At 61.2% G+C, this 27922-nt stretch overlaps 1 protein-coding gene across 1 annotated transcript; it reads right to left on the reverse strand.

The window, feature by feature from the left end:
* Positions 1 to 806: 806 nt before the first annotated feature.
* Positions 807 to 27811, reverse strand: AHNAK2 (AHNAK nucleoprotein 2). The gene is made up of 10 exons (XM_061394176.1): positions 27702 to 27811; positions 27190 to 27369; positions 25539 to 25574; positions 24631 to 24725; positions 15082 to 15140; positions 14854 to 14952; positions 14206 to 14289; positions 11243 to 11393; positions 10208 to 10368; positions 807 to 10086 (listed from the first exon to the last, which is right to left on the reverse strand). The coding sequence occupies exons 1-10, from the start codon at positions 27809 to 27811 to the stop codon at positions 1384 to 1386; spliced, it is 9678 nt and encodes a 3225-aa protein (XP_061250160.1). The 3' UTR covers positions 807 to 1383.
* Between the last annotated feature and the right edge of the window lie 111 nt (positions 27812 to 27922).

Raw genomic sequence — 27922 nt, forward strand, 5'->3', positions numbered from 1 at the left:
CCCGTTTTCTCTCCCGGGGCCAAGAGAGGCTCCTGTAACCTCCTGGACTGCAGGACCAAGTCCCCACTGAGCACCCCCCTCCAGCTTCCAGAGGGCCCCACATCCCTGACTGGGGGCCCCTTCCCCGCCGGCCCCCACGGGAGATGCGACTTCCCTCGGGAGAGAGGGCGGGGGAGGGGAGGGGGCTGCCCTCTGGGCCCAGAGGCCCCCAGCGTCCCTGACCCGCCCTCAGTGCTGAGAGCAGCTACCCCTCTCCGAGCAGAAGGAGGTGGCTCCAGGAACCTTCCCCGGGCAGCAGGGAGGGGGCCAGGCTCCAGGTCCCCCCATGGAGCGCGGCACCCCCACAGGCCCAGAAAGGGCGCCTGAAGGCCACGGGGAGGAGTTGTGACTCTGAAGGGCTGTAGGATGCTCCCTGACCTTGTTCTGAGTCTGCTCCCATGGGCGGCTGGCAGGGACGGCCACCGTGGTGCAGGGAGCCCTGAGCCAGGCCGCTGTGGCCGCCGAAGACCCAGCGAAGCCTCCAGGCCGGGGCCTTCTGCCCCCTGGGCCGCCCCTGTGCTGCCCACGGCCCTCGCCTGGGGCGGCCTCCCAGCTCAGGGCAGCCTGTCCCTGGCCTCGCAGTGGAGCCCTGGGCCCACACCTTCCTCCTCTGTCTCTCACGGCTGCAGGCGGGAAGAAGGGCCCGAGCAGACAGACGGGTGGGGGAGCCGCCCTGACTGTGCTGGCAGAGCAACCTAGCAGCCCTCAGGGGTGTGTGGGGAGCGGAGGTGGGCTCCACCCAGAACAAAGCACCTCGCAGCCGAAACGGGAGGGGGCAGCGCTTTATTTATAGCCCGTTCGGTGTCCAGGGAGCAGCCAAGTGGGTCCCATCTTCAGGCACACTGAGGGGCTGGGGGCCACGCATGCCAGAGAGGGCACTGGCGGGCAAGTGGGCACCCACGGACGTCTGGTGGGAGCTCGTGGACGGATGCCTAGGCCACCTCGGTGGTCTGCTGCCCCAAGCCCAGCGCGGGCAGCATCACTCAAAGCATCCCAGGCTCGCCGTGGCGAGACGGCCCGTGAAGAGCGGGCTGGTTCTAAGCGGGCAGGGAGAGGGTCTCTTGGACTGTGGCAGACTCTGCCAGAAACAGGGAAACAGCCTTCACCAGGAAGCAGCAACCGTGTCTTCGAGGGGCTTGTAGGCAGGTGTCTCGAGTAACATGTGTCTAATAAGGCCCCTCAGGAGCCTGGGACCCTCCTGAAGCTTTGGGAGGCAGCTTCGGGAGGGCCGGGGGCAGGGGCCCCTCTGCTCGCAGCCAGCTCCGCTTCATCCTCCACTCTGGGGGTCACGGCGGAGACTCGCGTCCACATGCGGGGCGCGGGGCACAGCCTCCCCTTCCATCCTCACTGGGCAGCGGGCCCAGGCGCAGGCTCGACCAGGGCCCCCGGGTCCGGCTCCAGCAGGATGAGCTCCGTCCTGGCCCTGGATGTGACCATGGCCCCAGCGCCCGGCACCGTCTCCTCCCTGTCCTCGGGGGAGAAGCTCTCGTGGGCATCAAAGAAGGTGGCGGCTTCTTCCTGGAGCTTTTGCTCTGCCGGAGCCGCCTCTTCCTCCGAGCTCTTGCTTTTCTTGGTGGGGGAGGAGGAGAACCCTAATTTGGGAAATCGGAACCAGCCGGCCTTCTCGGGTTTCTTGGGAGGCTCTGCCTCAGGCGGGGTCTGGGCGGGGGCTGGTCCGTGGGCTTCATCTTTGGAGTCGGCACCTGTCTCTTCGGAGGAAGAAGAGAAACCGATGCTGGGAAGCCAAAACCGGAACAGACCGGAAGACCTCTTACCTTCTGGCTTCTCTTTTGGAGCCTGGTCTCCTTCGGCCAGGCCCGCGGCTGCCTCCTCGCTGTCCTCTTCTGGGGGAAATTCGAGGATCTCTGCGGGCTCCTCGTCAGAGCAGCTCTCCGTACCCGGGTGGCCAGAGTACAGGTTGGTGGTGAGTGCTGGCCCTCTGGGTATGCTGACACCGGACGAGATCACTTCAAATGGTTCTCCGGTGTCTGGCTGCAGGTCTCCAGAAACAGGGTCTGTTCCAGGGGCAGTGTCTTCAGAAGCCTCCTGCAAACCCCCTGTCAGTCGGGAGTCTTGGACCCTCCCCTGCGTGGGGGGCTCAGGGATCTTCACTTTCAGCAATGAAAATCCATAGGAAGCCGTTTGGATCTCGGACGCAGGGATCTCTGATTCCCGCACAATCTGGGTGGAAACGGCCTCGGGTCCCGAGGGGTCGGCTGGCTCTGCCATCACCCCGCCATGTATGCCGACCCTGGTGCCCTCTCCCCGAGCGCCGTGAATGTGCACTCGGACCCTGGAAGCTTCCGGGGAGAGGTCAAAGGCCACAGGCTGCTCCCTGGGGGTCCCAGGGCCGGCCTTCAGGATGCTGGCACCCCAAGCTCCCACGCTCTCTGTGCGCAAGGCGTCATCCAGGCTGCTCCCTGTGCACTGCACCTCCCGCACAGCGGGGATGAAGACGTCTGCCTCCGATCCGGGGTCAGGGAAGGCGAACCTCGGCATGCTCAGCCTCGGCAGTTTGACAGTTACCACGGAGCCCTCCCAGGGCTGACCCACGCTGACCACAGAAACCTGGGATGGCCCGTCGGTGCTGGACACCTTCAGTTTAACGGGGCCTTCAGGTTGGGAGGACCATCTCTCCGTCCTCCCCTCTCCCCTGGCGAGGTCCAGGCCTGCAGGCCCAGCAGGAGGAGCTTCGGTTTCCAAAAGTGCCCCGCTGGGCATCTGAAGTGGAAGGGAGCCTTCGCCCGGGCGGACCCTGACCTCAGAAGTGGACAGGCCCGCAGGGGGTGCCCCTGGAGGAGGCAGGTGCGGTGTTGAGCCTCTGCCATCTAGGTTTATCTTTAGCACGCCTGCATGGGACGTGCTCTTCTCAGCTGGCTCCAGGGGCTCAGGCGCCTCCACCTCTGACCCCAGAGGCCCCTGAGCCTTGATGAGAGCTGGCCCTTCTTCCCCCAATGCATGGGCAGCAGGCGTGGGACTCGGTGCCCCAGGCATCCCCTTCTCCCTGGCGGGGCGCCGGATGATGGGCAAGTGGAGGGCGGGCATCCTGAACCAGCCCCCCGGCGCGGCTGTGCTCCTCTCCGTCGGGGCGTCCACAGCTGAAGCTCTGCACGACGGCTGGAGGGGGTCTCCTGGTGACTGGGCCGTCCCCTCACCATGAGGCAGGCCGGCTGAGACATCCCCAGACCCGTGCTCTTGGCTGCGATCTGCCAAGGGCAGGCCGCGAGCAGAGTCCAGCCCCTGAGCATCGCTGGGGAGGCACAGGGCAGGGGGGCGCTCGGCAGCCTGAACATCCACCGCAGAATCTGCTGCTTCTGGGCTAGAAAACCCAAACTTTGGTCGATGAAACTTAGGAAAAGTCACCCGACCATAAGATGCAAGAAATAGGGGGTCCACAGGGCCGGCAGGACTACCAGGTGGGCGTGGAAAGCTCTCGTCAGGCGGCAAAGTGGCAGGACTTTCTCTATCATCCTGGGAACACGAGGGGATTTCTGGAGGGAAATGTGGGGCGTCGGGAACAGGCATCTGGTACTTGATGAGAGTGACTGCCTCCGGAGGGACCGCAGAGGACTCAGCGTGAGAACTGCTGACATCAAGGCTGCCTGAGGAAGTACCAGGCCACCCCACGCGGGGACACGGCAGGGACAGTTTATGGCTAGAAACATCCGGCAAGGCGGGATCCACATCAGACACACTAGACGGCAAAGAAAGCTGAGGATCACCTTCAACAAGGGTAGAACTTCTCAAAGATTTCCCTGGTGAAGAAAACAATGCTGGAAACTTAAAATGCGGTTTCCTGACATGGATTTTAACATCATCTTCAGTTCTAAACGTGCGGCCTCTGGCGGCCGCCTCCTTGTCCCCCAGGGACAGGTCGCCCTCCAGCTTGGCGCCCGGGGCCTGGGTGTCCACCTCCACGCTGGGCAGCGACACCTCCACGTCGGGGGCGGCCACCTCGGCCTTGGCGCCCTTCAGGTCCAGCTTGGGCCCCTTGATGTCCACCTGCGGGGCCTTGATGTCCACCTTGGGCAGCTTGACGCTGGGCATCTGCACCTTGGGCAGGTGGGCCTTGATCCCGACTCCCGCCGCCCCTTCCTTGAGCTCGGCTTCGGGCAGGTGGCCCTCCGGCAGCTTGACGCCCACCTCGGCGGCCTTGACCTCCAGCTCGGCCGCGGGCAGCTCCACGCGGACCTCACCGGGCTTGACGTCGGCCTGCACCGAGGGCAGGGTCGCCTCGGCCTGGGCCTTGGGCAGGGACACGTCCACGGCGGCCTCGACGGCCTTGCTGGGCGCCGACACGCCGAAGGACGGCATCTTGAACTTGGGCATTTTGAACTTGCTGTCTCTGGCGGCCACCTCCTTGTCCCCCAGGGACAGGTCGCCCTCCAGCTTGGCGCCCGGGGCCTGGGTGTCCACCTCCACGCTGGGCAGCGACACCTCCACGTCGGGGGCGGCCACCTCGGCCTTGGCGCCCTTCAGGTCCAGCTTGGGCCCCTTGATGTCCACCTGCGGGGCCTTGATGTCCACCTTGGGCAGCTTGACGCTGGGCATCTGCACCTTGGGCAGGTGGGCCTTGATCCCGACTCCCGCCGCCCCTTCCTTGAGCTCGGCTTCGGGCAGGTGGCCCTCCGGCAGCTTGACGCCCACCTCGGCGGCCTTGACCTCCAGCTCGGCCGCGGGCAGCTCCACGCGGACCTCACCGGGCTTGACGTCGGCCTGCACCGAGGGCAGGGTCGCCTCGGCCTGGGCCTTGGGCAGGGACACGTCCACGGCGGCCTCGACGGCCTTGCTGGGCGCCGACACGCCGAAGGACGGCATCTTGAACTTGGGCATTTTGAACTTGCTGTCTCTGGCGGCCACCTCCTTGTCCCCCAGGGACAGGTCGCCCTCCAGCTTGGCGCCCGGGGCCTGGGTGTCCACCTCCACGCTGGGCAGCGACACCTCCACGTCGGGGGCGGCCACCTCGGCCTTGGCGCCCTTCAGGTCCAGCTTGGGCCCCTTGATGTCCACCTGCGGGGCCTTGATGTCCACCTTGGGCAGCTTGACGCTGGGCATCTGCACCTTGGGCAGGTGGGCCTTGATCCCGACTCCCGCCGCCCCTTCCTTGAGCTCGGCTTCGGGCAGGTGGCCCTCCGGCAGCTTGACGCCCACCTCGGCGGCCTTGACCTCCAGCTCGGCCGCGGGCAGCTCCACGCGGACCTCACCGGGCTTGACGTCGGCCTGCACCGAGGGCAGGGTCGCCTCGGCCTGGGCCTTGGGCAGGGACACGTCCACGGCGGCCTCGACGGCCTTGCTGGGCGCCGACACGCCGAAGGACGGCATCTTGAACTTGGGCATTTTGAACTTGCTGTCTCTGGCGGCCACCTCCTTGTCCCCCAGGGACAGGTCGCCCTCCAGCTTGGCGCCCGGGGCCTGGGTGTCCACCTCCACGCTGGGCAGCGACACCTCCACGTCGGGGGCGGCCACCTCGGCCTTGGCGCCCTTCAGGTCCAGCTTGGGCCCCTTGATGTCCACCTGCGGGGCCTTGATGTCCACCTTGGGCAGCTTGACGCTGGGCATCTGCACCTTGGGCAGGTGGGCCTTGATCCCGACTCCCGCCGCCCCTTCCTTGAGCTCGGCTTCGGGCAGGTGGCCCTCCGGCAGCTTGACGCCCACCTCGGCGGCCTTGACCTCCAGCTCGGCCGCGGGCAGCTCCACGCGGACCTCACCGGGCTTGACGTCGGCCTGCACCGAGGGCAGGGTCGCCTCGGCCTGGGCCTTGGGCAGGGACACGTCCACGGCGGCCTCGACGGCCTTGCTGGGCGCCGACACGCCGAAGGACGGCATCTTGAACTTGGGCATTTTGAACTTGCTGTCTCTGGCGGCCACCTCCTTGTCCCCCAGGGACAGGTCGCCCTCCAGCTTGGCGCCCGGGGCCTGGGTGTCCACCTCCACGCTGGGCAGCGACACCTCCACGTCGGGGGCGGCCACCTCGGCCTTGGCGCCCTTCAGGTCCAGCTTGGGCCCCTTGATGTCCACCTGCGGGGCCTTGATGTCCACCTTGGGCAGCTTGACGCTGGGCATCTGCACCTTGGGCAGGTGGGCCTTGATCCCGACTCCCGCCGCCCCTTCCTTGAGCTCGGCTTCGGGCAGGTGGCCCTCCGGCAGCTTGACGCCCACCTCGGCGGCCTTGACCTCCAGCTCGGCCGCGGGCAGCTCCACGCGGACCTCACCGGGCTTGACGTCGGCCTGCACCGAGGGCAGGGTCGCCTCGGCCTGGGCCTTGGGCAGGGACACGTCCACGGCGGCCTCGACGGCCTTGCTGGGCGCCGACACGCCGAAGGACGGCATCTTGAACTTGGGCATTTTGAACTTGCTGTCTCTGGCGGCCACCTCCTTGTCCCCCAGGGACAGGTCGCCCTCCAGCTTGGCGCCCGGGGCCTGGGTGTCCACCTCCACGCTGGGCAGCGACACCTCCACGTCGGGGGCGGCCACCTCGGCCTTGGCGCCCTTCAGGTCCAGCTTGGGCCCCTTGATGTCCACCTGCGGGGCCTTGATGTCCACCTTGGGCAGCTTGACGCTGGGCATCTGCACCTTGGGCAGGTGGGCCTTGATCCCGACTCCCGCCGCCCCTTCCTTGAGCTCGGCTTCGGGCAGGTGGCCCTCCGGCAGCTTGACGCCCACCTCGGCGGCCTTGACCTCCAGCTCGGCCGCGGGCAGCTCCACGCGGACCTCACCGGGCTTGACGTCGGCCTGCACCGAGGGCAGGGTCGCCTCGGCCTGGGCCTTGGGCAGGGACACGTCCACGGCGGCCTCGACGGCCTTGCTGGGCGCCGACACGCCGAAGGACGGCATCTTGAACTTGGGCATTTTGAACTTGCTGTCTCTGGCGGCCACCTCCTTGTCCCCCAGGGACAGGTCGCCCTCCAGCTTGGCGCCCGGGGCCTGGGTGTCCACCTCCACGCTGGGCAGCGACACCTCCACGTCGGGGGCGGCCACCTCGGCCTTGGCGCCCTTCAGGTCCAGCTTGGGCCCCTTGATGTCCACCTGCGGGGCCTTGATGTCCACCTTGGGCAGCTTGACGCTGGGCATCTGCACCTTGGGCAGGTGGGCCTTGATCCCGACTCCCGCCGCCCCTTCCTTGAGCTCGGCTTCGGGCAGGTGGCCCTCCGGCAGCTTGACGCCCACCTCGGCGGCCTTGACCTCCAGCTCGGCCGCGGGCAGCTCCACGCGGACCTCACCGGGCTTGACGTCGGCCTGCACCGAGGGCAGGGTCGCCTCGGCCTGGGCCTTGGGCAGGGACACGTCCACGGCGGCCTCGACGGCCTTGCTGGGCGCCGACACGCCGAAGGACGGCATCTTGAACTTGGGCATTTTGAACTTGCTGTCTCTGGCGGCCACCTCCTTGTCCCCCAGGGACAGGTCGCCCTCCAGCTTGGCGCCCGGGGCCTGGGTGTCCACCTCCACGCTGGGCAGCGACACCTCCACGTCGGGGGCGGCCACCTCGGCCTTGGCGCCCTTCAGGTCCAGCTTGGGCCCCTTGATGTCCACCTGCGGGGCCTTGATGTCCACCTTGGGCAGCTTGACGCTGGGCATCTGCACCTTGGGCAGGTGGGCCTTGATCCCGACTCCCGCCGCCCCTTCCTTGAGCTCGGCTTCGGGCAGGTGGCCCTCCGGCAGCTTGACGCCCACCTCGGCGGCCTTGACCTCCAGCTCGGCCGCGGGCAGCTCCACGCGGACCTCACCGGGCTTGACGTCGGCCTGCACCGAGGGCAGGGTCGCCTCGGCCTGGGCCTTGGGCAGGGACACGTCCACGGCGGCCTCGACGGCCTTGCTGGGCGCCGACACGCCGAAGGACGGCATCTTGAACTTGGGCATTTTGAACTTGCTGTCTCTGGCGGCCACCTCCTTGTCCCCCAGGGACAGGTCGCCCTCCAGCTTGGCGCCCGGGGCCTGGGTGTCCACCTCCACGCTGGGCAGCGACACCTCCACGTCGGGGGCGGCCACCTCGGCCTTGGCGCCCTTCAGGTCCAGCTTGGGCCCCTTGATGTCCACCTGCGGGGCCTTGATGTCCACCTTGGGCAGCTTGACGCTGGGCATCTGCACCTTGGGCAGGTGGGCCTTGATCCCGACTCCCGCCGCCCCTTCCTTGAGCTCGGCTTCGGGCAGGTGGCCCTCCGGCAGCTTGACGCCCACCTCGGCGGCCTTGACCTCCAGCTCGGCCGCGGGCAGCTCCACGCGGACCTCACCGGGCTTGACGTCGGCCTGCACCGAGGGCAGGGTCGCCTCGGCCTGGGCCTTGGGCAGGGACACGTCCACGGCGGCCTCGACGGCCTTGCTGGGCGCCGACACGCCGAAGGACGGCATCTTGAACTTGGGCATTTTGAACTTGCTGTCTCTGGCGGCCACCTCCTTGTCCCCCAGGGACAGGTCGCCCTCCAGCTTGGCGCCCGGGGCCTGGGTGTCCACCTCCACGCTGGGCAGCGACACCTCCACGTCGGGGGCGGCCACCTCGGCCTTGGCGCCCTTCAGGTCCAGCTTGGGCCCCTTGATGTCCACCTGCGGGGCCTTGATGTCCACCTTGGGCAGCTTGACGCTGGGCATCTGCACCTTGGGCAGGTGGGCCTTGATCCCGACTCCCGCCGCCCCTTCCTTGAGCTCGGCTTCGGGCAGGTGGCCCTCCGGCAGCTTGACGCCCACCTCGGCGGCCTTGACCTCCAGCTCGGCCGCGGGCAGCTCCACGCGGACCTCACCGGGCTTGACGTCGGCCTGCACCGAGGGCAGGGTCGCCTCGGCCTGGGCCTTGGGCAGGGACACGTCCACGGCGGCCTCGACGGCCTTGCTGGGCGCCGACACGCCGAAGGACGGCATCTTGAACTTGAACCTGCTGTCTCTGCCGTGACCGTCTTTACCCTTTTCCTCGACGTCTATAGTCCCTCCTGTGACGCTGGTTTGTTTTTGTTTATCTGTTTCCTGAATTTGTGTCGTTTTTTCTCCTTTTCCCTCCTTGGCTGGTGACCACCCGAATGACGGCAGCTTGAACTTCAGGATTCTTGTCCTTCCTTCCGTCTCCTCCGTTTCTTGTTCCCCTCCCTTGCTGTCATCTCCCTGCTTCTGCTCCGCGCCCTCCTCTCCTCCTCCCTCTCGTTTTGTCCGCTGTGTTTCTTGTGGTCTCGTCATCGTCTGTGACTCTGTGTCCCCTTCGTCGTCACCCGTGGCCCTGGAGTGGTCGGTAGAGACCCGTGTCCACCAACTTCCCCAGCGCACCGGGGCTGTGCCCTCTGCCTCCTCCGGTACTCCTTCTCTGGCCACCTTGAACTTGGGTGTCTTTAAGCTGGTTATGCGGATGCGGAATTCTGGCTGGCCGTTCTGGTAGGTGCCCTGGTCTGCGGAGCCCTTCAGAGACAGCCTGGCAGTGCCCAGCTGTGGCCCCTGAGTGTCCTCCGCGGCTCCCTCCCTGGTCTCGCCTGGGGCTGTCCCCGCCTCTGTTTGTTCCTCCGCAAGAGTCTCCTGCGGGCCCCTGGCCTGTGTTTTCTTCCTTCGCAGTCTGGGTGCGGGGCCCGCCCCGTCGCCTGTGGGTCCCTGGCCAGGCAGTGCAGGCTCCTTGGGCCCCTCAGCCTCCTCAGCCACCCCGATGGCCTCTTGTTCGGCCTCCGAGGGCCCTGCGTCCTCCAGCAGCTCAGCTGGGCCTGCTCCGCCCTGGTCGCCCCTGCCCGACGGGCCCTTCCCTGAGCCCACCCTGAGCCTCAGGCTGGGGAACCGTCTCCTCCGCTGGCTGCCCGGCTCCTCCTCCTGGGCCTGCTCCTCCGCAGGGAGCCGGGCCTCTGTGTCTGTGCTTGCGGGAGACAGGTCGGGCCCCTGCCCCCGCTCGTAGGCCTCCGAGGAGCTGTGCGACCTCCGGGGCCCTCGTTTGCCCTTCAGTGCTTGGAACTTGGGCCAGGAAAGCCGCTCCCGCTGGGCTCGCCGGCCCCTGCCCTCCCTGGGTGTGGGGAGGAGCCTCTGCTGGTCTCCGTCACCCTGCAGCGTCTTCGTGGGGGTCTCCGTGCACCCGTCAGCGACATCCTGGTCCTAGAACAGGGAGAGCGAACCTGTTGGCCCCAAACAGGGAGGCGGAGGCCCTGGGCTCCGGGGACTGGAAGGGGTGGGGAGGAGCCAGCAGGGGCCAAGCCCTGAGGGCCGGGGCGCTCACCTGCTCCTCGCCGACCTTCGGGCCAGGCTCGGCCACTCCGGCAGGAAGCTTCCGTCTGATTTTGAACTGAACCTTGTAGGGCTCTGAGTACTGAAGGATTTTGAGAGCATCTTCATATTTAATGTTGTCGAAGAATATCGTTGTGCTGAGTAGTTGATCCCCTGGACAAAGACAGAGTGGCCTGGTGCTTTAGTGCCCCCGCCCTCCAGGGCCTCACAGGAGGGGCCCACAGGGGGTGTGAGTGGAAGGCTGCCCACCCCTCCCGTTTACTAAGCCTCCAGTGGATAGGAGCCCCTCATTTTCAGGCAGAGAGCTCAGCACAGAGACTGGCCCCAGCCTTGACATGGCTGAGAGGTCTCCAGGGGCCACCCTGCGTCCACTGGGGCCCCTCCCCCAATGGGACCATGGGGACACCCCCAGGGGTCACCCTGCATCCACTGGGGCCCGTCCCCCAATGGGACCATGGGGCACTCCCAGGGGCCACCCTGCGTCCAGTGGGGCCCCTCCCCCAATGGGACCATGGGGACACCCCCAGGGGTCACCCTGTGTCCACTGGGGCCTGTCCCCCGATGGGACCGTGGGGACACTCCCAGGGACCACCCTGCGTCCACTGGGGCCAGTTCCTGTCTCCTGATGGGACCGTGGGGACACTCTCTGGGGTCACCCTGCATCCACTGGGGCCCGTCCCCCAATGGGACCATGGGGCACTCCCAGGGGCCACCCTGCGTCCAGTGGGGCCCCTCCCCCAATGGGACCATGGGGACACCCCCAGGGGTCACCCTGTGTCCACTGGGGCCTGTCCCCCAATGGGACCGTGGGGACACTCCCAGGGACCACCCTGCGTCCACTGGGGCCAGTTCCCGTCTCCTGATGGGACCGTGGGGACACTCTCCGGGGTCACCCTGCGTCCAATGGGGCCCATCCCCCTCCCCCAATGGGACCAAAGGGACACTCCCAGGGGCCACCCTGTGTCCACTGGGGCCCATCCCCCTCCCCCGATGGGACCGTGGGGAACTGGGGACGGGCCCGTGGCACCTTCTCTCAGGCTGAAGAGCTTGGCAGCTGACGAGTCCTTCAGCACTTGCTTGACAAAGATGCCCTGGTCCCCACCGCCCGTGACACTGTAGCCGCTGGCTCCAGCCTCCACGTCCGTCTTCAGTGTCACTTCTGTCCCATCCTGCGTGGACTGAAAGCACAGCAGGGCCTTGGTGAGCATGGGCCTCTCCCCACCACGGGGGTAGGTGCTGGGGGCTGCCTCCTCTGAAGCCCGGGGACCCCAGAGCCCTCTGCGACCCCAGAGCACACCTGGGCCACTGTGTCCGGCTCTGGGGGAGGCCGGCGGCTGCCACCTCTGCTGACAGCAGCCTCCCCTGGTCCGTGTCCCTGCTTGCCAGGGCTCAGGAGCACCCTGCCCCACCGTCCAGGCCCAGCAGGGCTTGCTGAGCAGAGGAAGAGTCTTTGCCCGCACGTGGCCAAGGCTTCCTGCAGGGGCTCCCCGTTCATCATCACCTCATTGCCAGTGCTGATCACTTACAAGGTGATATTCAGCTGGCGCTCAGACCAAGGAGGGCCGTTTGTTGTTGCTGTTTAATCGCTCAGTCATGTTCGACTCTGCGACTCCATGGACTGCAGCATGCCAGGCCTCCCTGTCCTTCACCATCTCCCAGAGCTTGCTCAAACCCATGTCCATCGAGTCGGTGATGCCAGCCAGCCAGATCATCCTCCGTCATCCCTTTCTTCTCCTGCCTTTTATCGCTTCCAGCATCAGGTCTTTTCTAATGAGTCAATTCTTCGCATCAGCTGGCCAAATTATTAGAGTTTCAGCTTCAGCATCAGTCCTTCCAGTGAATATTCAGGACTGATTTCCTTTAGGATGGACTGGTTTGATCTCCTCGAAGTCCAAGGGACTCTCAAGAGTCTTCTCCAACACCACAGTTCAAGGGCATCAATTCTTCAGTGGTCAGCCTTTTTCACTGTCCAGCTCACACACCCATACACAACTATTGGAAAAACCATAGCTTTGACTAGACAGACTTTGTCGGCAAAGTAATGTCTCTGCTTTTTAATATGCTGTCTAGGTTGGTCATAGCTTTTCTTCCAAGGAGCAAGCGTCTTTTAATTTCACAGCTGCAGTCACCATCTGCAGTGATTTTAGAGCCCCCCAAAATAAAATTTCTCAGTTTCCATTATTTCCCCATCTATTTGTCATGAAGTGATGGGACTGGATGTCATGATCTTTGTTTTTAGAACGTTGGGTTTTAAGCCAGCTTTTTCACTCTCCTCTTTCACTTTCATCAAGAGGCTCTTCAGTTCTTCTTCGCTTTCTGCCATTAGGGCGGCATCATTTTCATATCTGAGGTTATCGAAATTTCTCCCTATAATCTAGATTCCAACTTGTGCTTCATCCAGCCCGGCATTTCGCATGATGTACTCTGCATATAAGTTAAATAAGCAGGGCGACAATATACAGCCTTGATGTACTCCTTTCCCAATTTGAAACCAGTTCATAATTCCATGCCTGGTTCTAACTGTTGCTTCTTGACCTGCATACAGGTTTCTCAGGAGGCACATAAGATGGTCTGGTATTCCCATCTCTTTAAAAATTTTCCACAGTTTGTTGTGATCCACATGGTCAAAGGTTTTGGCATAGTCAATAAAGCAGAAGGAGATAGTTTTCTGGAACTCTCTTGCTTTTTCGATGATCCAGCAGATGTTGAAAATTTGAACTCTGGTTCCTCTGCCTTTTCTAAGTCCAGCTTGAACACCTGGAATTTCTCAGTTCACATATTGTTGAAGCTTGGCTTGGAGAACTTTGAGCATTACTTTGCTAGCGTGTGAGATGAGTGCAATTGTGCGGTAGTTTGAGCATTCTTTGGCATTGCCCTTGTTTGGGACTGGAATGAAAACTGACCTTTTCCACTCCTGTGGCCAGTGCTGAGTTTTCCGAATTTGCTGGCATACTGAGTGCAGCATCATCTTTCAGGATTTGAAATAACTCAACTGGAATACCATCACCTCCACTAGTTTGCTCATAGTGATGCTTCCTAAGGTCCACTTGACTTCACACTCCAGGATGTCTGGCTCTAGGTGAGTGATCACACCACAGTCATTATCTGGGTCTTTAAGATCTTTTTTGTACAGTTCTTCTGTGTATTCTTGCCACCTCTTCTTAATATCTTCTGCTTCTGTTAGGTCCATACCGTTTTTGTCCTTCATTGTGCCTATCTTGGCATGAAATGTTCCCTTGGTATCTCTAATTTTCTTGAAGAGATCTCTAGTCTTTCCCATTCTATTGCTTTCATCTATTTTTTTGCATTGTTCGCTTAAAAAGGCTTTCTTATCTCTCCTTGCTATTCTTAGAACTCTGCATTCAGATGGGTATATCTTTCCTTTTCTCCTTTGCCTTTAGCTTCTCTTCTTTTCTCAGCTATTTGTAAGACCTCCTCAGACAACCATTTTGCCTTTTTGCGTTTCTTTTTTGGGGATGGTTTTGATCACCACCTCCTGTACAATGCCTGGGAGAATGCCAAGAACGGCATGACGGGCCTGAGCTCAGACATGACGGATCCTCGGGGTCTGGGAGAGCCCTGGAGTTGCTGGCCTTGGGGAAGACACTGTCAGTGACAGAACAGGCTGCCAGGCAGTGGTTGGCCTGGCTCCCCAGGAGCCCAGAGAACCCAGCTCCTCCTGTGGTCTTGGATGTAACAGGCAGTGGCCAGACCCACTGCACAGGTGGGAACACTGAGGTCTGGGCACCTGGGTCCACCTGGTCAGTGGTCTGGACCTTTCCTTCTGAGTCTTGGGAGGCCTGGACCAGCGTTCCGGAGCCCCGCCCCCTGGCCTGATGAAGGAGGTGGCACACCCTTCCCCAAAGCACTAGGGCACCCTGCCAGCTTTCCTGCTTCTCGACATCTCACTCTGGCCCTGGATTCCTTGGCTGGAGCCCCTGTCAGGTGCTGGCCCGTGCCCACCCCAACGTCCACTCGCCACATGCCCACCTCCAGGCGGCTCATCCTGGAAAGCGTCCGCGAGTCCCCTGAGTCCCGCTTCCACCAGGACCTCCGCCTCCTCGGCGCGTCTTCCTGCAGCAGCAACAAACAGCAGGTGACCGACCTGCCCCAGCCCAGGGGACAGGAGGCACTCGGGGGGCCCAGATGCCCGAACCTGCCCAGAACCTGCAGGGTGCAGCCGTGTGCAAGCGGAGCCAGGCTCCTCTGGGGGAAGGCAGCTCTGGGCCTTGACGCTTCCCAGGGGGCCCAGCCCCCACGTCCACAGGTAGAGGGGACAGAGACGAAGCAGCGCCAGAGCGAGTCCTTTTAGGGAGCCCACCATTGCTGGCTTAACGCAGTCACCTCCAGAGGTGGCTGCAAAGACCCTCTCTGTGTCTCCTCGCCAGAGAGCCGTGTGTGCACATGTCCTGTGCCCCATCGCACACGGGGGCATGAGATCTCTTCCCCACCTGCACATATGTGTGCCATCTCTACCGTGTCTTGGCTGGCTGAAGGGAGGGCCCCAGGGCAAGCGCAGAGGAGATGGCTGAGCAGACACAGCTGTCCACATGGTGCGATCCAGAGGCGGTGTGGCCGCCTGTGCCTCTCCCAGCGGCGCCCTCCCTCGGCCTGTGTGGGTCCGTCTAGGGGGCTTACCGGGAGTCTGAAGCCGTCGCCCTCAGTCACGTACTCGTAGACAGGCGAGGAGCCCTGTGGCCGGGGACGGATGAGCTCGGGCCCCGGCTCTGCAGTCACCTGGCAGGAGGAGAGAAGCTCAGGCTACCCTCAGCCACTCGGCTCTGCTCAATTCCAGGAAGGGACCGGGGGTGGGGGGGTGGGGGGAGTGGGCAGGAGCGCGCACACACCCTCCCGGACCTCACTTACCGAGCGCTCCTCCTCGGATTCTGCATCTGGCTCTCCAGGCTGCAGCTGCCGACCGGACACTGCAAAGGGAGGGCTGAGTCAGTGGAGCCTTGCCAGCAGGTGGAGCGGATGGTGGAGCTGGGGGCAGGGGCCCAGGAGAGGCTGTGGACACACGGGTGGGGTAGCCCTGGACACTGGGTCTGGGAGCACAAGCAAAGGTCAGGGGAGGACCCACAGTCACTGAGCTGGGGAGGCATCGAGACCGGGTCTGAAAGCAGGGAGCCGGGACGGAGGTGCATGGATCGAGTAGGTAAACTTCGCAGATTTGGTCAAAGCAAGTTACTAAACAAACACACAAACAAAACAGTAATTACAGTCCTGATAAGGAATCAGAATCCAGAGTTACTATAATATGGAAAGTATGACGTCCAGTATCCAACACAAAAGTACATACCGTGCAGGGAAACGAGAAAGCATGATCTTTAGTGAGGAAGAAAAACGGCTCATGGAGCCTGTCTTTGAATGTCCACAGAAGTTGCATTTGGCACAGACTCCAGAGCAAGAGTCACGCATTTGTTCAAAAAAGTAAAGCAGGACATGTTTGCAGAATTAACGAAAAACATGATGACCATGGCTTGATGAAGAAAGTCATAAAGAAACAGAATTTTTTTTTTTTAATTGGAAATTCTGGAGTTGAAAGTTTACTGGAGAGACTCCATAGCAGAGCTGAGATGATAGAGGAAGTGAAAACCTGGTAAATCAGGGGGATCCCCTGGTGGCCCAGTGATCAGGACTCAGCACTTCCATTGCTAGGGCCCAGGTTCAATCCCTGGTCAGGGAACTAAGATCCTGCAAGCTCTGTGGTGCAGTCAGAAAAAACAACCACAACAAAAACACTTGTATATTAATAGAAATTAGTCAATTTAACCGCTCTAACGGCAGAAAGCGAAGAAGAACTAAAGAAGCTCGTGATATGGGTGAAAGCGGAGAGTCAAACTGGCTTAAAACTCAACGTTAAAAAGACTAAGGTCATGGCATCTGGTACCATGGCCTGGTGAATAAAAGGGAAAAAAGTGTAAGCAGTGACAAATTTTATTTTCTTGGGCTTCAAAATCACTGGAGACGGTGACCACATCCATGAAATAAAAGATGCTTGCTCCTTGAAAGAAGAACTATGACAACCCTAAATAGTGTATTGAAAAGCAGAGACATCACTTTGCTGACAAAGGTCCGTACAGTCAAAGTTATGGTTTTTCCAGTAGTCATTTACAGATGTGAGAGTTGGACCATAAAGAAGGCTGAGTACAAGGGATTGATGCTTTCGAATTGTGATGCAGGAGAAGGCTGTTAAGAGTCCCTTGGACAGCAAAGAGATCAAACCAGACCACCCTAAAGAAAATCAACCCTGAATATTCATTGGAAGGATTAATGCCAAGGCTGAAGCTCCAATACTTTGGCCACCTGATGCGAAGAGCCAACTCATTGGAAAAGACCCTGGTGCTGCGAAAGACTGAAGACAAAAAGGATAAGGGGACGACAGAGGATAAGATGGTTAGATAGTATCAATGATTCAGTGGACATGATTTTGAACAAACTGAGAAATAGTGGAGGACGGATTATGGCCTGTGCACTAAATCTGTCCTGTTGCTTGTTTTGAAGGTGAAGTTCTGTTGGGTCACAGTCTGCTCATCCATTTACATGTTGTTCACAACCACTGCTGTGCTGCAGCCACGGAGCTGCGAGGAGGATCACATGGCCTGCAAAGCTGGGGCAGCCACGGAGCTGCGAGGAGGATCACATGGCCTGCAAAGCTGGGGCGCTGCTGCCCGTGGGGTCACAAGGTGCTGGACATAGCAACTGAGCAACAAAAACCAGTGTGAATAACAAGGGGGAAAGGATTGAAGGAAAATGAACAGAGCCTCGGAGACCCATGGGATGACATTAAGAATGCCAATTATGTGTAGCTGAAGTCTCAGAAGGAAAAAGAGAGAGGCAGAAAAAAATTTTTGAGAGAATAATGGCTGAAAACAATCTACAGATCTCAGAAGCTCAACAAAGCCGAGCAGGATAAACACAAAGGGACCCAGACCTAGAGAATCACATCAGAACGTTCACAAGAAAGAGACAATTTTGAAAGCAACAAGGAAACGTGGCCCGTCGTATTTAACGGTGGCACAGTGCAATTACTATCCAAGACCATGGAAGCCGGGAAAAAGTGGAACGATAGGCTCAAATCGCTGAGAGAGAAATGTTGTCAAACACGAATTGCACATCTAGTAAAGTATCCTTCAAACATAAAGGCAAAACAAAGACATCTGCAAAAGAACAAAGACAAAGAGAATTCACTGCCAGTCTTCCTAGAAGAAATGCTAAAGGAACCGGTATTAGGTACTAGCCCGTTTCTACAGAAAGAAATGAAGAATGCAGAAAAGGGTCACTATGTGGGCAAATATAAAAGATGCAGCAAACACATCTTTCCAATGAGATATCTATAAATATACCTCATTCCATCTTTTAACTGCTTTAAAAGATATGACCGTATAAAGCAGGGGTTTGCAGACTTCTCTCGTGACAGGTCAGACAGCACGCATTTCAGGCTTTGCAGGCCGTGTGGTCTTCCTCGAAGCTCCACGGTTGTCGCTCAGCAGTGGTTGCAGACAACATGCAAATGAACGAGCACGACTGTGACCCAACAAAACTCCACCTTCAAAACAAGCAGCGTGACGGATTCGGTGCACGGGCCATAATCTGGCAACATCCCATAAAAGGTGGTAATCATACAGTCATATTGTTGGGATTATAATACATATAGATGTAATATATGCGGCAATAACAGCAAAAAAGAAGGGGAAGGATATATGTTGGATCAGTTTCTATATTTTAGCAGAATTAAGTAACTGCTAGGGACTACCAGTGGGAGTAGGCTCGGGCTACAAACGGGCTCCTGAGAACTGGGGGTGCTGGGAATGTTCTAGAACCGGACAGGGTGCTGGCTGCACAGCTCTGTAGAGTTACTGAAACGACTGAGTCGTGCATTTACAGGGGGTGAGGCTCATGGTGTGCAGATCACACCTGAGCAGACCTGCAAAAGGAAAAGGCAAGCAACTGCGTAAACAGTAAAACAGAGAATCCAACGTCTGCAGGAGTAAGGCACACGACAACTACACCGTGAAGGGGGGGGCTGGGGACGGACGCTCCTTCTGTGAAGCTCTCACATCACACACGAGCGAGTGTCCCGTGACCGGAAGACACACTGTGATAATAAGAAATACGTGGTGTACACCACGAAGCAGCCGTCAAGATGAAAAAGATGTGTAGCTAACAGGCCAACAGCGAAATAAAATACGATACTAAAAATGTATGTTTGTAAAATATACATTAATATAAATGGCAAAATAATAAAATATGCATAGATGTACATACACAATGCATACGAGCGTATTATTGTATATATACATACAGAATAAGTTGTATATACAAGAATGTATATAGTTTGGATATATACAAGTTATATGTATAATTATATGTGTAATGTATGTAATTTACATTAATTACATTAATATAATTATACACGTATGTGTATAATTTACATTAATATTTGTCTAATATATAATTATATACATTTAATGTATAAATACATATCAACTTATAAATATGAACTTTATACTTATATATGCAATATATGTTATTAAGCAATTATATACATGTGTGTGTGTGTGACGCCAAGTTGCTTCAGTCCTGTCTGACTCTGTGAAACCCTATGGACTGCAGCCTACCAGGCTCCTCTGTCCATGAGATGCTCCAGGCAAGAATGCTAGAGTGGATTGCTGTGCCCTCCTCCGGGGGATCTTCCTGACACAGGGATGAAACCCACGTCTCCTAGGTCTAGCCTGCACTGGCAGGGGGGCTCTTTACCACTAGTGCCACCTGGGAAGCTATGTATACATACTTCAGTAACTCTAAAACATGGTAAGGGATGAGGGGAAGAGGAGCAAAGGATGGACTGAATAAAATTAGGAAGCAACTAGCAAGATGGTAGGATTTAAGCCGCCCGTATTGACAATATATTAAATATAAAAGGACTCAAAATTCCAATCAAAAAGGTAGAGATTGTCAGATGAAATTTAAAAACCAACCCTGATTACATGCTATCTAGGCAAAATGGACTATAAATAAAAAGAAGTGAAGTGAAAGTTGCTCAGTCATGCCTGACCCTTTGCCACCCCATGGACTATACAGTCCGTGGAATTCTCCAGGCCAGAATACTGGAGTGGGTAGCCTTTCCCTTCTCCAGGAGATCTTCCAAACCCAGGGATTCAACCCAGGTTTCCCGCATTGCAGGCTAATTCTTTACCAGCTGGGCCATGAGGGAAGCCAGCTATACTGGAGTGGGTAGCCTATCCCTTCTCCAGCGGATCTTTCCGACCAGGAATCAACCCGGGGTCTCCCGCATCGCAGGTGGATTCTTTACCAGCTGAGCCACCAGGGAAGCCCTTAAATGGAGAAGACAAGACAACATGGGGTGTGCAGCACGCAGGCTCAGTCACGCAGTTGTTTCTGGCTCTTTGAGACCCCGTGGACTGTAGCCCGCCAGGCGTCTCTATCCATGGGAATCCTCCAGCCAAGAACACTGGAGTGAGTTACCATTTCCTTCTCCAGGGGATCTTCCAAACCCAGGGATCGAACACGTGTCTCCTGCATTGGCAGGCAGGCTCTTTACCACTAGTGCCACAAGGCAAGAAAAGAAACATATCTCATCATTTCAAAATAATAATCATCTTAAAAACTAATCATTTCATAATAATAATAAAGGGCACAATTCATCAAAAAAAATCTACGTCTGTATACACCTAATAACAGGGGCAAAAAACACTGAAAACTGGAAAAACTGAAAGGAGAAATAAATTCACATTGAAGACAGAGACTCTAACACTCCGCTCAGTGCCCGATAACCTTCCGAAACAAAATAGGGAAGAAGAGAACTGGCCCCCCCGTCACCCCACAGGCCACACTGACCCCTGGAGATCACGCCACCTGGCGGGAGCAGGGCACGCATTCCTCTTCACTGAGATGGACCAAGCGCTGGCCCGTTTAAATATCTCAATAAATTAAAAATAATTTAAACCATTTACAGTCAGCTAGGTATTTACTCTGACCCCCAACAGAACCAAGTCAGTAGGATATAAACACAAATATCAAAGGAAAAGAATAGAAAGTCTACAATAGTCCCATGCTTTGTAAGATCAATTGATTTTTGACAAAGCAGCCAAAATATTCCAATAGAAAATTAATAGTCTTTTCAACAGCAGTGCTGGGACAAGTGGATATGCATTTGCGGGGGGGGGGGGATACCTGGACGCTTACTTCGTAGCATGTGGGAAAATTAAGTCAAAATGAATCACAGAGCTAAATGTAAAACTTACAACTGCCAGGCACTAGGGATGGATTCCTCTGGGAGGGGGCAGACCAGCTGGGGAGAGGCCTCAGGAGGGGGTTGCGGTGCTGCTTACACCAGCGCGTCCCCCTTGGGAGAAGGCATTTAGCTACCGACACACCGATGACTTGTACCTTTTCCCCAAAAATGTTTCAATTCTACATAACATTGAAATGAGGAAATTATAACTGTATGCCAATAAACTTGGAAATGCTACTGGCGGTAGCAGCAGCAGCAACCTTGAAAATGCAGAGGAATTGGACATACTCCTAGAGACACCGGGGCCAACATCGCTCAGGAGAAACCGGCTATGCAAATAGTCCTGTGATGATTCAGCGATCAAAACCCCTCCTTAAAACCGGTCTACCAGCGCCTGCAGGCCCAGCACTCCCTGAATTGTACTCAAGATTCCAGGAGAAGCGCTCTGGATCTTACAGACTCCAGCCGGGCTCAGAGAACCCTCCCTGGGTGAGCACGCACTGCTGGCGAGGAGGCGACACCTGCCAACCGCGGAGTTCCCACCAACCCCCGCCAGCAGGGCTTGGAGCAGGCGGGGACCCCTGTCCCACGGGTTGGTCCCCAGCGCGTCCCTGTCCCCATGGAGCCCGCGGGGGACGCCCAGGCCTGGGGGGAGTGCAGCTCTGGCGTTTCCTCTCTGGCCAACTTGCCCGTGTCACCCGAGCAAGCCCGTCCCACTCTGAGCCTTGACTTCCCCGGATGTTAGAGAGCTACTATGCCCACGGAGAACCAGAGGGATGCAGAGGTCGGGGCGCGGCGGGGAGGTGGGAGCCGGTCCCGGCGGATTCCAGGCCGCCCGCGGGAAGAGGAGACCCAGGTCTGCTCCCCGCCGAGCCCGCTGCCCTGCGGAAGCCAAGGGCGAGGGCAGCGGACCCCGCACCGTCCAGCCGCAGTCTCCCTTCCCGTCCGGCCCATCCCCAAAGTGGGCGCGCTGGGTCTGCTCCGGGACTGGATGCGGCGGGGGAAGGCCAAGGGTGGCCGCGCCCCGGCCCGGGGTCCCTGGCCTGGCCCGTTCTGGGTGGCCTCCCGCTCCCTGTGCCCCGCGCTCCGGGCTAGGGCGCCGGCAGAGGGGCGGGGAGCTGCGCGGACCCGCCCAGGAAGGCAGCCAGGCCGCCCCCAGCCCGCAACCTTCTCTGAGTCACAGCAAAACAAGGCCGGGACCGCCCTCCGCGCCGGGCTGGCAGGCGTGTCCCTGGGGGCGCGGGCGGCGGCCCGCCCAGAGCCGGATCGCGGCTACGGCTACGGGAGGCGGGGGACCCCAGGCGGTGTGCAGCCGGGCCTTGGGCTGGGCGCTGCGGTGCACGGCCCCAAAGTCAGGTGGGGATCCCCCAGGCCCCGAGAAGCTGTACCCCCGGACCTGCTCCCGGGGAGGCTGGAGGCTGAAGGGAAAGGCCGGAGCGGGGCGGGGGGAGAACCTGAGGGTCCGGGAACCTGGGGGCAGGGAGGCTCAGCCTGCCCAGCTTGGGCTGGACCCGCGCTGCTCCTGCTGTTGAGGTCCCAGCTGGCCTAGTCCCGCCCCCACAGTAACCCCGCCCCCATCCGCCCCCCGCCCCCACAATAACCCCGCCCCCACAATAACCCCGCCCCCATCCTCCCCCCCCCCCCCGCCCTCACAATAACCCCCACCCCCATCCGTCCCCCCGCCCCGACCCCGGGTGCAAGAGCCCTGTACCTGAGGTAGGAACCAAAAGTGGGGGCTCAGGGAGGCTCAGGGAGGCAAGCACAGGCCAAGCCCAAGGTCAGGCGGGTGGGAAGGTGCAGGGCTGTAAGTTCTGGGTCCCTGTGCACCCCTTAAGGCAGAACCCCAGGCTGGCTGGAGCCCAACCCAGAGACGCACAAACAGGAAGGAGGAAATCCTGCCTGCCCCAGGGCCAAGTGGCCAGCAGCCCTGCCAGCCTCGGACCTGCCCCCACGGAGGGGAGAGGAGGCCTCCTTGTAGCCCCGAGCTCTGTCCTGCCAGTCCCTGTGTCCTGTGGCCCCCCGCACCCTGAGTGCACGCGAGGAGTCCCGGCAGCCGGCCTGACCCGGCGGAGAGCCCAGACCCAGCACTCGCCTGGAATAAAGACTGATAACATAAGGTCACCAAAGCCCACTTTGCAGAGGAGGATGTGGAGGTGACTCGCTGAGCCAGGCCCAGCCGGTCTGGCTGCTGGCACCTGCTGCCTCGCCCAATGCCTGTCCCCTCCTCCCCAGGGCTCAGGCCCGGCCGTGGCCCCAGCACCCGGGTTGGGCTACATACACACCCTAACTAGTCCACGGCCTCAAACGCTACCTGCTGGGGGACTTGGGGGGTAGGGGGTGGGCAACACATCATCAGAAAAGCTTCACTTCCAAGAATGGTAATCCTCTGGGGTGGGGCCTCCAGGAAGCATCTGTGGAGCGGGCAGAGCCAAGGAGCAGCCCGATGCTGGCTGGGGGACAGCTGCAGAAAGGGGGCGTCCACCTGGATGACTCCCCACACTCACCTTGTCCCTGGGGCCCCGGACTGACCTGGGGACTCTCCCACCAGCCCCAGCCAGGGGGCAGGTCTTAGGGGGCCCAGCGTAGGACCACTCATGGGCGCAGCAGGTTTCATAAACAGAACCCCGACTGACCGCCCCGGGAGCCCAGCTCCAGCCTCCAGGTGGGCCAGGTGTGGGGCGAGTTTACTCGGACAGCGGTAGGGCCGGGGACTGCCAGTGCCAAGGGAAGGAGGGCGGCAGCAGCAGGGCCTTTGATAGTGGCTGAGTGTCCACCCCTGGGGTGCGTGTGTGTGTGTTCACAAGCCTGGGGGCGTGTGTTCATGGGGTCTTCATGCCCATGTCGGGTGTGTGTGTGGACAACATGCACAGCCCCAGGGGAGCCCCTGGCTGGCCCAGGCTCCCTCCACAGGGGACGCTGCCCTCAGGCTGGGAGCCCAGTGCCCACAGGGGTGCCTGGGACACCCCACCTCACCCCACCCTGGAATGTCAGGAGGAAAGGGCTGAGCGCAGCTGACTTGTCATGAGACCGCCAGACTTTCTGAAGCAAAGCCCACAGGCAGTTGAGGGCCCGCCCTGCCTCCCCGGAATTTCTCAAGAGAGGTCTGCTGCCCGGGATGGCAGCCTGGGCTTCGGCTCTGCTTGCAGGAAGCCCTCGGTCCCCCCGGCCCACAGCCACCTCCACTGCAGCCCCGGCTGCCACGAGCTTCCAGGTCACCCTCTCCAGCCTGGCTGTCTGCCTGGCCCACCAACACGGGTGCCCTCCCTGGGCCTTTGGAGCTGGGCTCCAGCCCAGCCCTCTCTCCCGACCTCTGTCCTCATATGCAGCTTCCTCTGCCATCTCACTGTCATCTCACTGGCCAGCTTGGCCACCTTGTCATCATCTCTGGCCACTGCCCAGTTCCTGGTTCCTGGAACATTGTCACCAACACTGGCATGCAGTAGGTGCATAATAAATGCTAGAGCCGGGAGTAGGTGGGTGGAGGAAGGGACGGCGAGTCCCGCCCAGCCTGAGGGTGCAGCGGGGTCTCAAGGGCTAGGAGGGGCAGCAGGTGAGCTCAGCGCATCTCCTTCTGCACCTGGACGCTCGGAGGCCTGAAGGCGGCTCCTGGACCAGCAGCTGCACGGGCCTGGCAGCAGAAAGCAGTGTCTGGACCCTCCCACCCAGCCCAGCAGGCCCAGCAGGCCAAGTCTGACTGTATCCAGGCTGAAAGGCCAGCACCCAGGTGCCCAGTGCCATGTGACCCTGGGATGCTGCCGCAGGCCCCCACGGCCTGCCCGGCACCTGCAGGTAAGTTTGGCTGAAGCCCCCTCCCCTTCCCCAGGCCCTCAGCGCACCAAAGCATCACCTGAAGGACCCACCCTCAGCCACACAGCCCAGCTGGGGGTCTGCCTTTTCTGGGACTGAAACGGCCATGCTGACCATGGTGACCCTTGGCCACCAGGACCTGACCAGCCTGCCCCTCCAGCATCAGCTGGGCTGGAGGAAGGCAGACTCAAGGAGATGGCGATGGAGATGCCCAGCCCAGCTCTGCCACCCTCCTCCCAGAGTCACCCCCTCCACCCTGCAGGGGTGCCTGGGCCCCCCAGGGCTGAGCTCAGAAGGGGGCAGGGGGCAGGGGGCAGAGGGTGGGTACCAAAGACCGCTCAGCCGCTTACCGAGGCAGACGTCCTCCCAACTTGCCCCGAAGTGAAGATCCAGACTCCCAGCTCCCTGGGTCTGTCCTCCAGGCTCCTCCCCTCCACACCGCGCCCTCAGGCCCCGCCCTCATGCCCCCTTCCCAGCCAGCCCAGAGTCAGCCAAGACCTCTCCCCGCCCAGAGGGACTGGGCGGGCCCCCTCACAGGCCCCCACAGCTGGGCCAGGCCCCTCCCGCTCAGTTTCAGGAGCAGGGGGGCCCGCCCCTCCCCCAGAGCGCCCCCCCAGTCAGAGCAGCTGACTGGGGGAGGAAACACCAGCACGCTCAGGGATGCAGTGAGTCATTGCCACCGCCCTGCCCTGGCCTGGCCCGGCCCAGTCCATTCCTGCTGTGTGGAAAGACTCGCTGTCACACAGGACCATCCAGGCAGGCTGGGCACCGGCCTGGGCCAGAGGCTGGGGGGCTGGCAGGCCGGGGTGCCGGGGAGAGACGGAGGCCCTTCCGGGACAGACTAGGATGGCTCCCTCTGGGAGGGCAGCGCCTCACGGCCCCTCAGGCTCTGCTGAGACCCCCGCCCAGGGCACAGCCAGCCTCTTCCACGGCCAGGGCCACAAAGGCCAGAGCAGGGCAGACGGAGCCCGTCCGTGGCCTGGGCCAGTGACCTTGGGGACGGTGGCCCTGGCCACTGCCCCCCGGCCAAGCCCCTCGAGGGCAGCCTGACCCCGGCCACCCTCTAGCCCCTTCAGCCAAAACCCGGCACCCAAAGTTCCAGGGCACCTGATGAGCTAGCTGGGCGTGGGGGTCCCTGGAACCAGCGATCGTTCCCAGCCTCCCGCAGTCGTTGGACATAAGAGGCTGAGCAGCACCTGCGGAAGCCCCCTGCTCCCCGGAGCCCGCCTGCCCGGCCTGCCAGCTCCTGTCGCCTCACCTTCCGCCCCCCAGGACTCCCTGCCCCCGGGGACCCCTAAGGGGGCGGGAGGACGGGGGCTCTGGCTGCCAGGCCCTGCCCTGAGCCGGGGCAGGCCCAGCAGGCCCCGGCAGGCCCGCAGACTGTACTATCTGCTGGGTCCCAGGGCCGCCCCGCCCTGCGCCCCACAGTCCCGGGGGCGGGGCCCACTGGCTGCGGGCACCTGCACCCCACAAGCAGGCTGGAGCAGGCCGGCACCGCTGAGGGGCCCAGTAGGGGTGCAAGGGCAGTGAGGGGTCAGGCCCAGCCCTAGGAAGGGTCAGCCTGCACCCGCGCCCCCACCAGACACACCCACCAGTGTCAGTGGCCACAGGGCTGGGGCGGCCTCGGGGAACCGAGGGCAGCAGTCACCGGAAGAAGCCACTGGAGGGCTAGGCTGCCCCAGAACAGGGGAGCCGAGAGCAGCCTTAAGAGCGGGGGATGGCAGGGACGGCCCCGGCCGCTCAGAAGGCTCCAGCCAGCTTGAGGAGGCTGGCACTGCCCGGGACAAGGGTGAGAGGCCGCAAGGGAGGCTGGCATGTAGGCCGCTCCTGGCCACCCCCCACCCACCCCACAAAAACCTCACGGTCGTAAACGACTCTGGCTGTGCGAAAAGCAGCTCGGCCTGCTGGCCCGCGAGCACGCCTCGTCCGCCGGCCCACACGGTTCTCACCTGTGGACTCTTTCTTTCCTGCCTGGCGCCCCACCAGGCTGCCGCCTCCGGGCGGGCTGACTCAGCTGGAAGGAGGGCCGGGTGCTGGCGCAGAGCAGCGCACCCCGCTGCCTCCCCGCCAGAGCCGGGGTGCCCCGCGCCAGTCAAGCTGCCCCCACCACCTGCCCTGCCCTGGACCTTCGCAAAGGTGTGGCCAGCCTCCCCACCCGAGCAGCCTGAGCCCCAGTGCGGTGCTGTCTGCAGGCTGGACCTCCTCCAGCCTCACTCCCCACCCCATGACAGGCCCTCCCCAGACTCCAGCGTGGACACTTGCTGCTTGCTCAGCCCCAGCCCCCTGCTGGCGCAGACCCTGGTCTGTCCCCTAGAAGCCAGCACCAACCGCCCCTGGGAGGTGGGCGCTGGCTGGAGTGCTGGGAGAGAAGGGAGGGAGCCAGCTGAAGGGGCAAGGCCCTGGGTCAGCACCGCTGTGACCCAGTTGGGGCGAGGGTCCGGGGGCTGCCCCTCACCCCACCTCTGGGCTGGCATCCGTTCTGAGGGGTGTGCCTGGCCCCCCCAGCAGACAAGCACGCTGAGTGAGGACCTGCCATCGCCCCAGCACTCAGGGACCCCGCCTGCCGGTCCCCTGGCTCCAGGTGGCCAGGCAGGTGCAGGGCCAGCAGGAGGGCCTGTGGGCATCTCCAGGCCGGCATGCAGGCTGCCAGGCATGTGCCCGCCGACCCCTGCCACCCAGACTCCTAGGTTTTCCTCGGAGGCCCCGTGGGAAGGGGTGGGGCAGGCCCGGGGTCAGCTGAGAGCTAGTCAGCTGGTAAGGAGGCTGGGGTCGAGCGTGCCCTTCCGGGTGGTGTGTCACAGAGAAGCCCGCAGGTGCGCCTGCCTCCCAGGAGCAAGGACTGCCCTGGGGGGAGCCGCCCCATGGGGTCCTGCAGCCAAGCGCCCAGTGGGAGGCCATCTCCTTCCCACCTGAGCTGGGCCCGGCAAGGTTGGTGGCTCCTGGGGACAAGGGCATCAGCCAGGGTCAAGGGCGTTGTGGAGGAGGCCACCCGGAGCCAGTGCAGGCGGCCCATCATCAGCATGGGGTGGGAGGCCACTCGGCTAGAGCCGCAAACACAGAAGTCTTGCCCTGGCCCAGCGGGGCCCGACCTGCAGGGCCGCCCACCCGCACTGAGAACGGAGGGTGGGGCTGAGCCGCCGTGAAGGGGCCCAGACGCAGACACGCGCTGCAGGCGTCCCGGCCCTGGCCCTCCCCGCTCTGCACCCTGGCCGTCCTCTCGGCGGTGGGCACCCACATCCGGTGCTGTGTCCAGGCAGGAGCCCAACTGGGATCCTTCCCAGGGCTCCTGGTGGTTCACCAGCTAAGGCGGTGGAGAGCCAGCCTCTGCCGGCGGCAGTGGGGGGCCTGCCCTGGGCGTGATGTACCGGCCAAGTCCCTCCCACAGGGCTCTCGGGGGAGGGGGCCCAGCGCGGCCCCTCACCGTCCTGTGTACACACGGGGGCCCCTCCAGCCCCCCAGGCAAGCAGTGGGCTCGGGCGTGCCACTGCCCACCCCGCCCCGGGCCCTCAGGCCTCCTGGGCCCAGCTCCATCTTTCCATTTTAGAAAGTGCTTCTGACTATTAAATATTTACCCCAGTGAGGTGGACCTTCAGCTCCGGCAGCCTGTGCCCCAAAAAAGAAACACCAGGGAAGCCTGGAGGG

The sequence above is a fragment of the Bos javanicus genome, chromosome 21 (genome assembly GCF_032452875.1).
Source record: "Bos javanicus breed banteng chromosome 21, ARS-OSU_banteng_1.0, whole genome shotgun sequence".
Classification (NCBI taxonomy): Eukaryota; Metazoa; Chordata; class Mammalia; order Artiodactyla; family Bovidae; genus Bos; species Bos javanicus.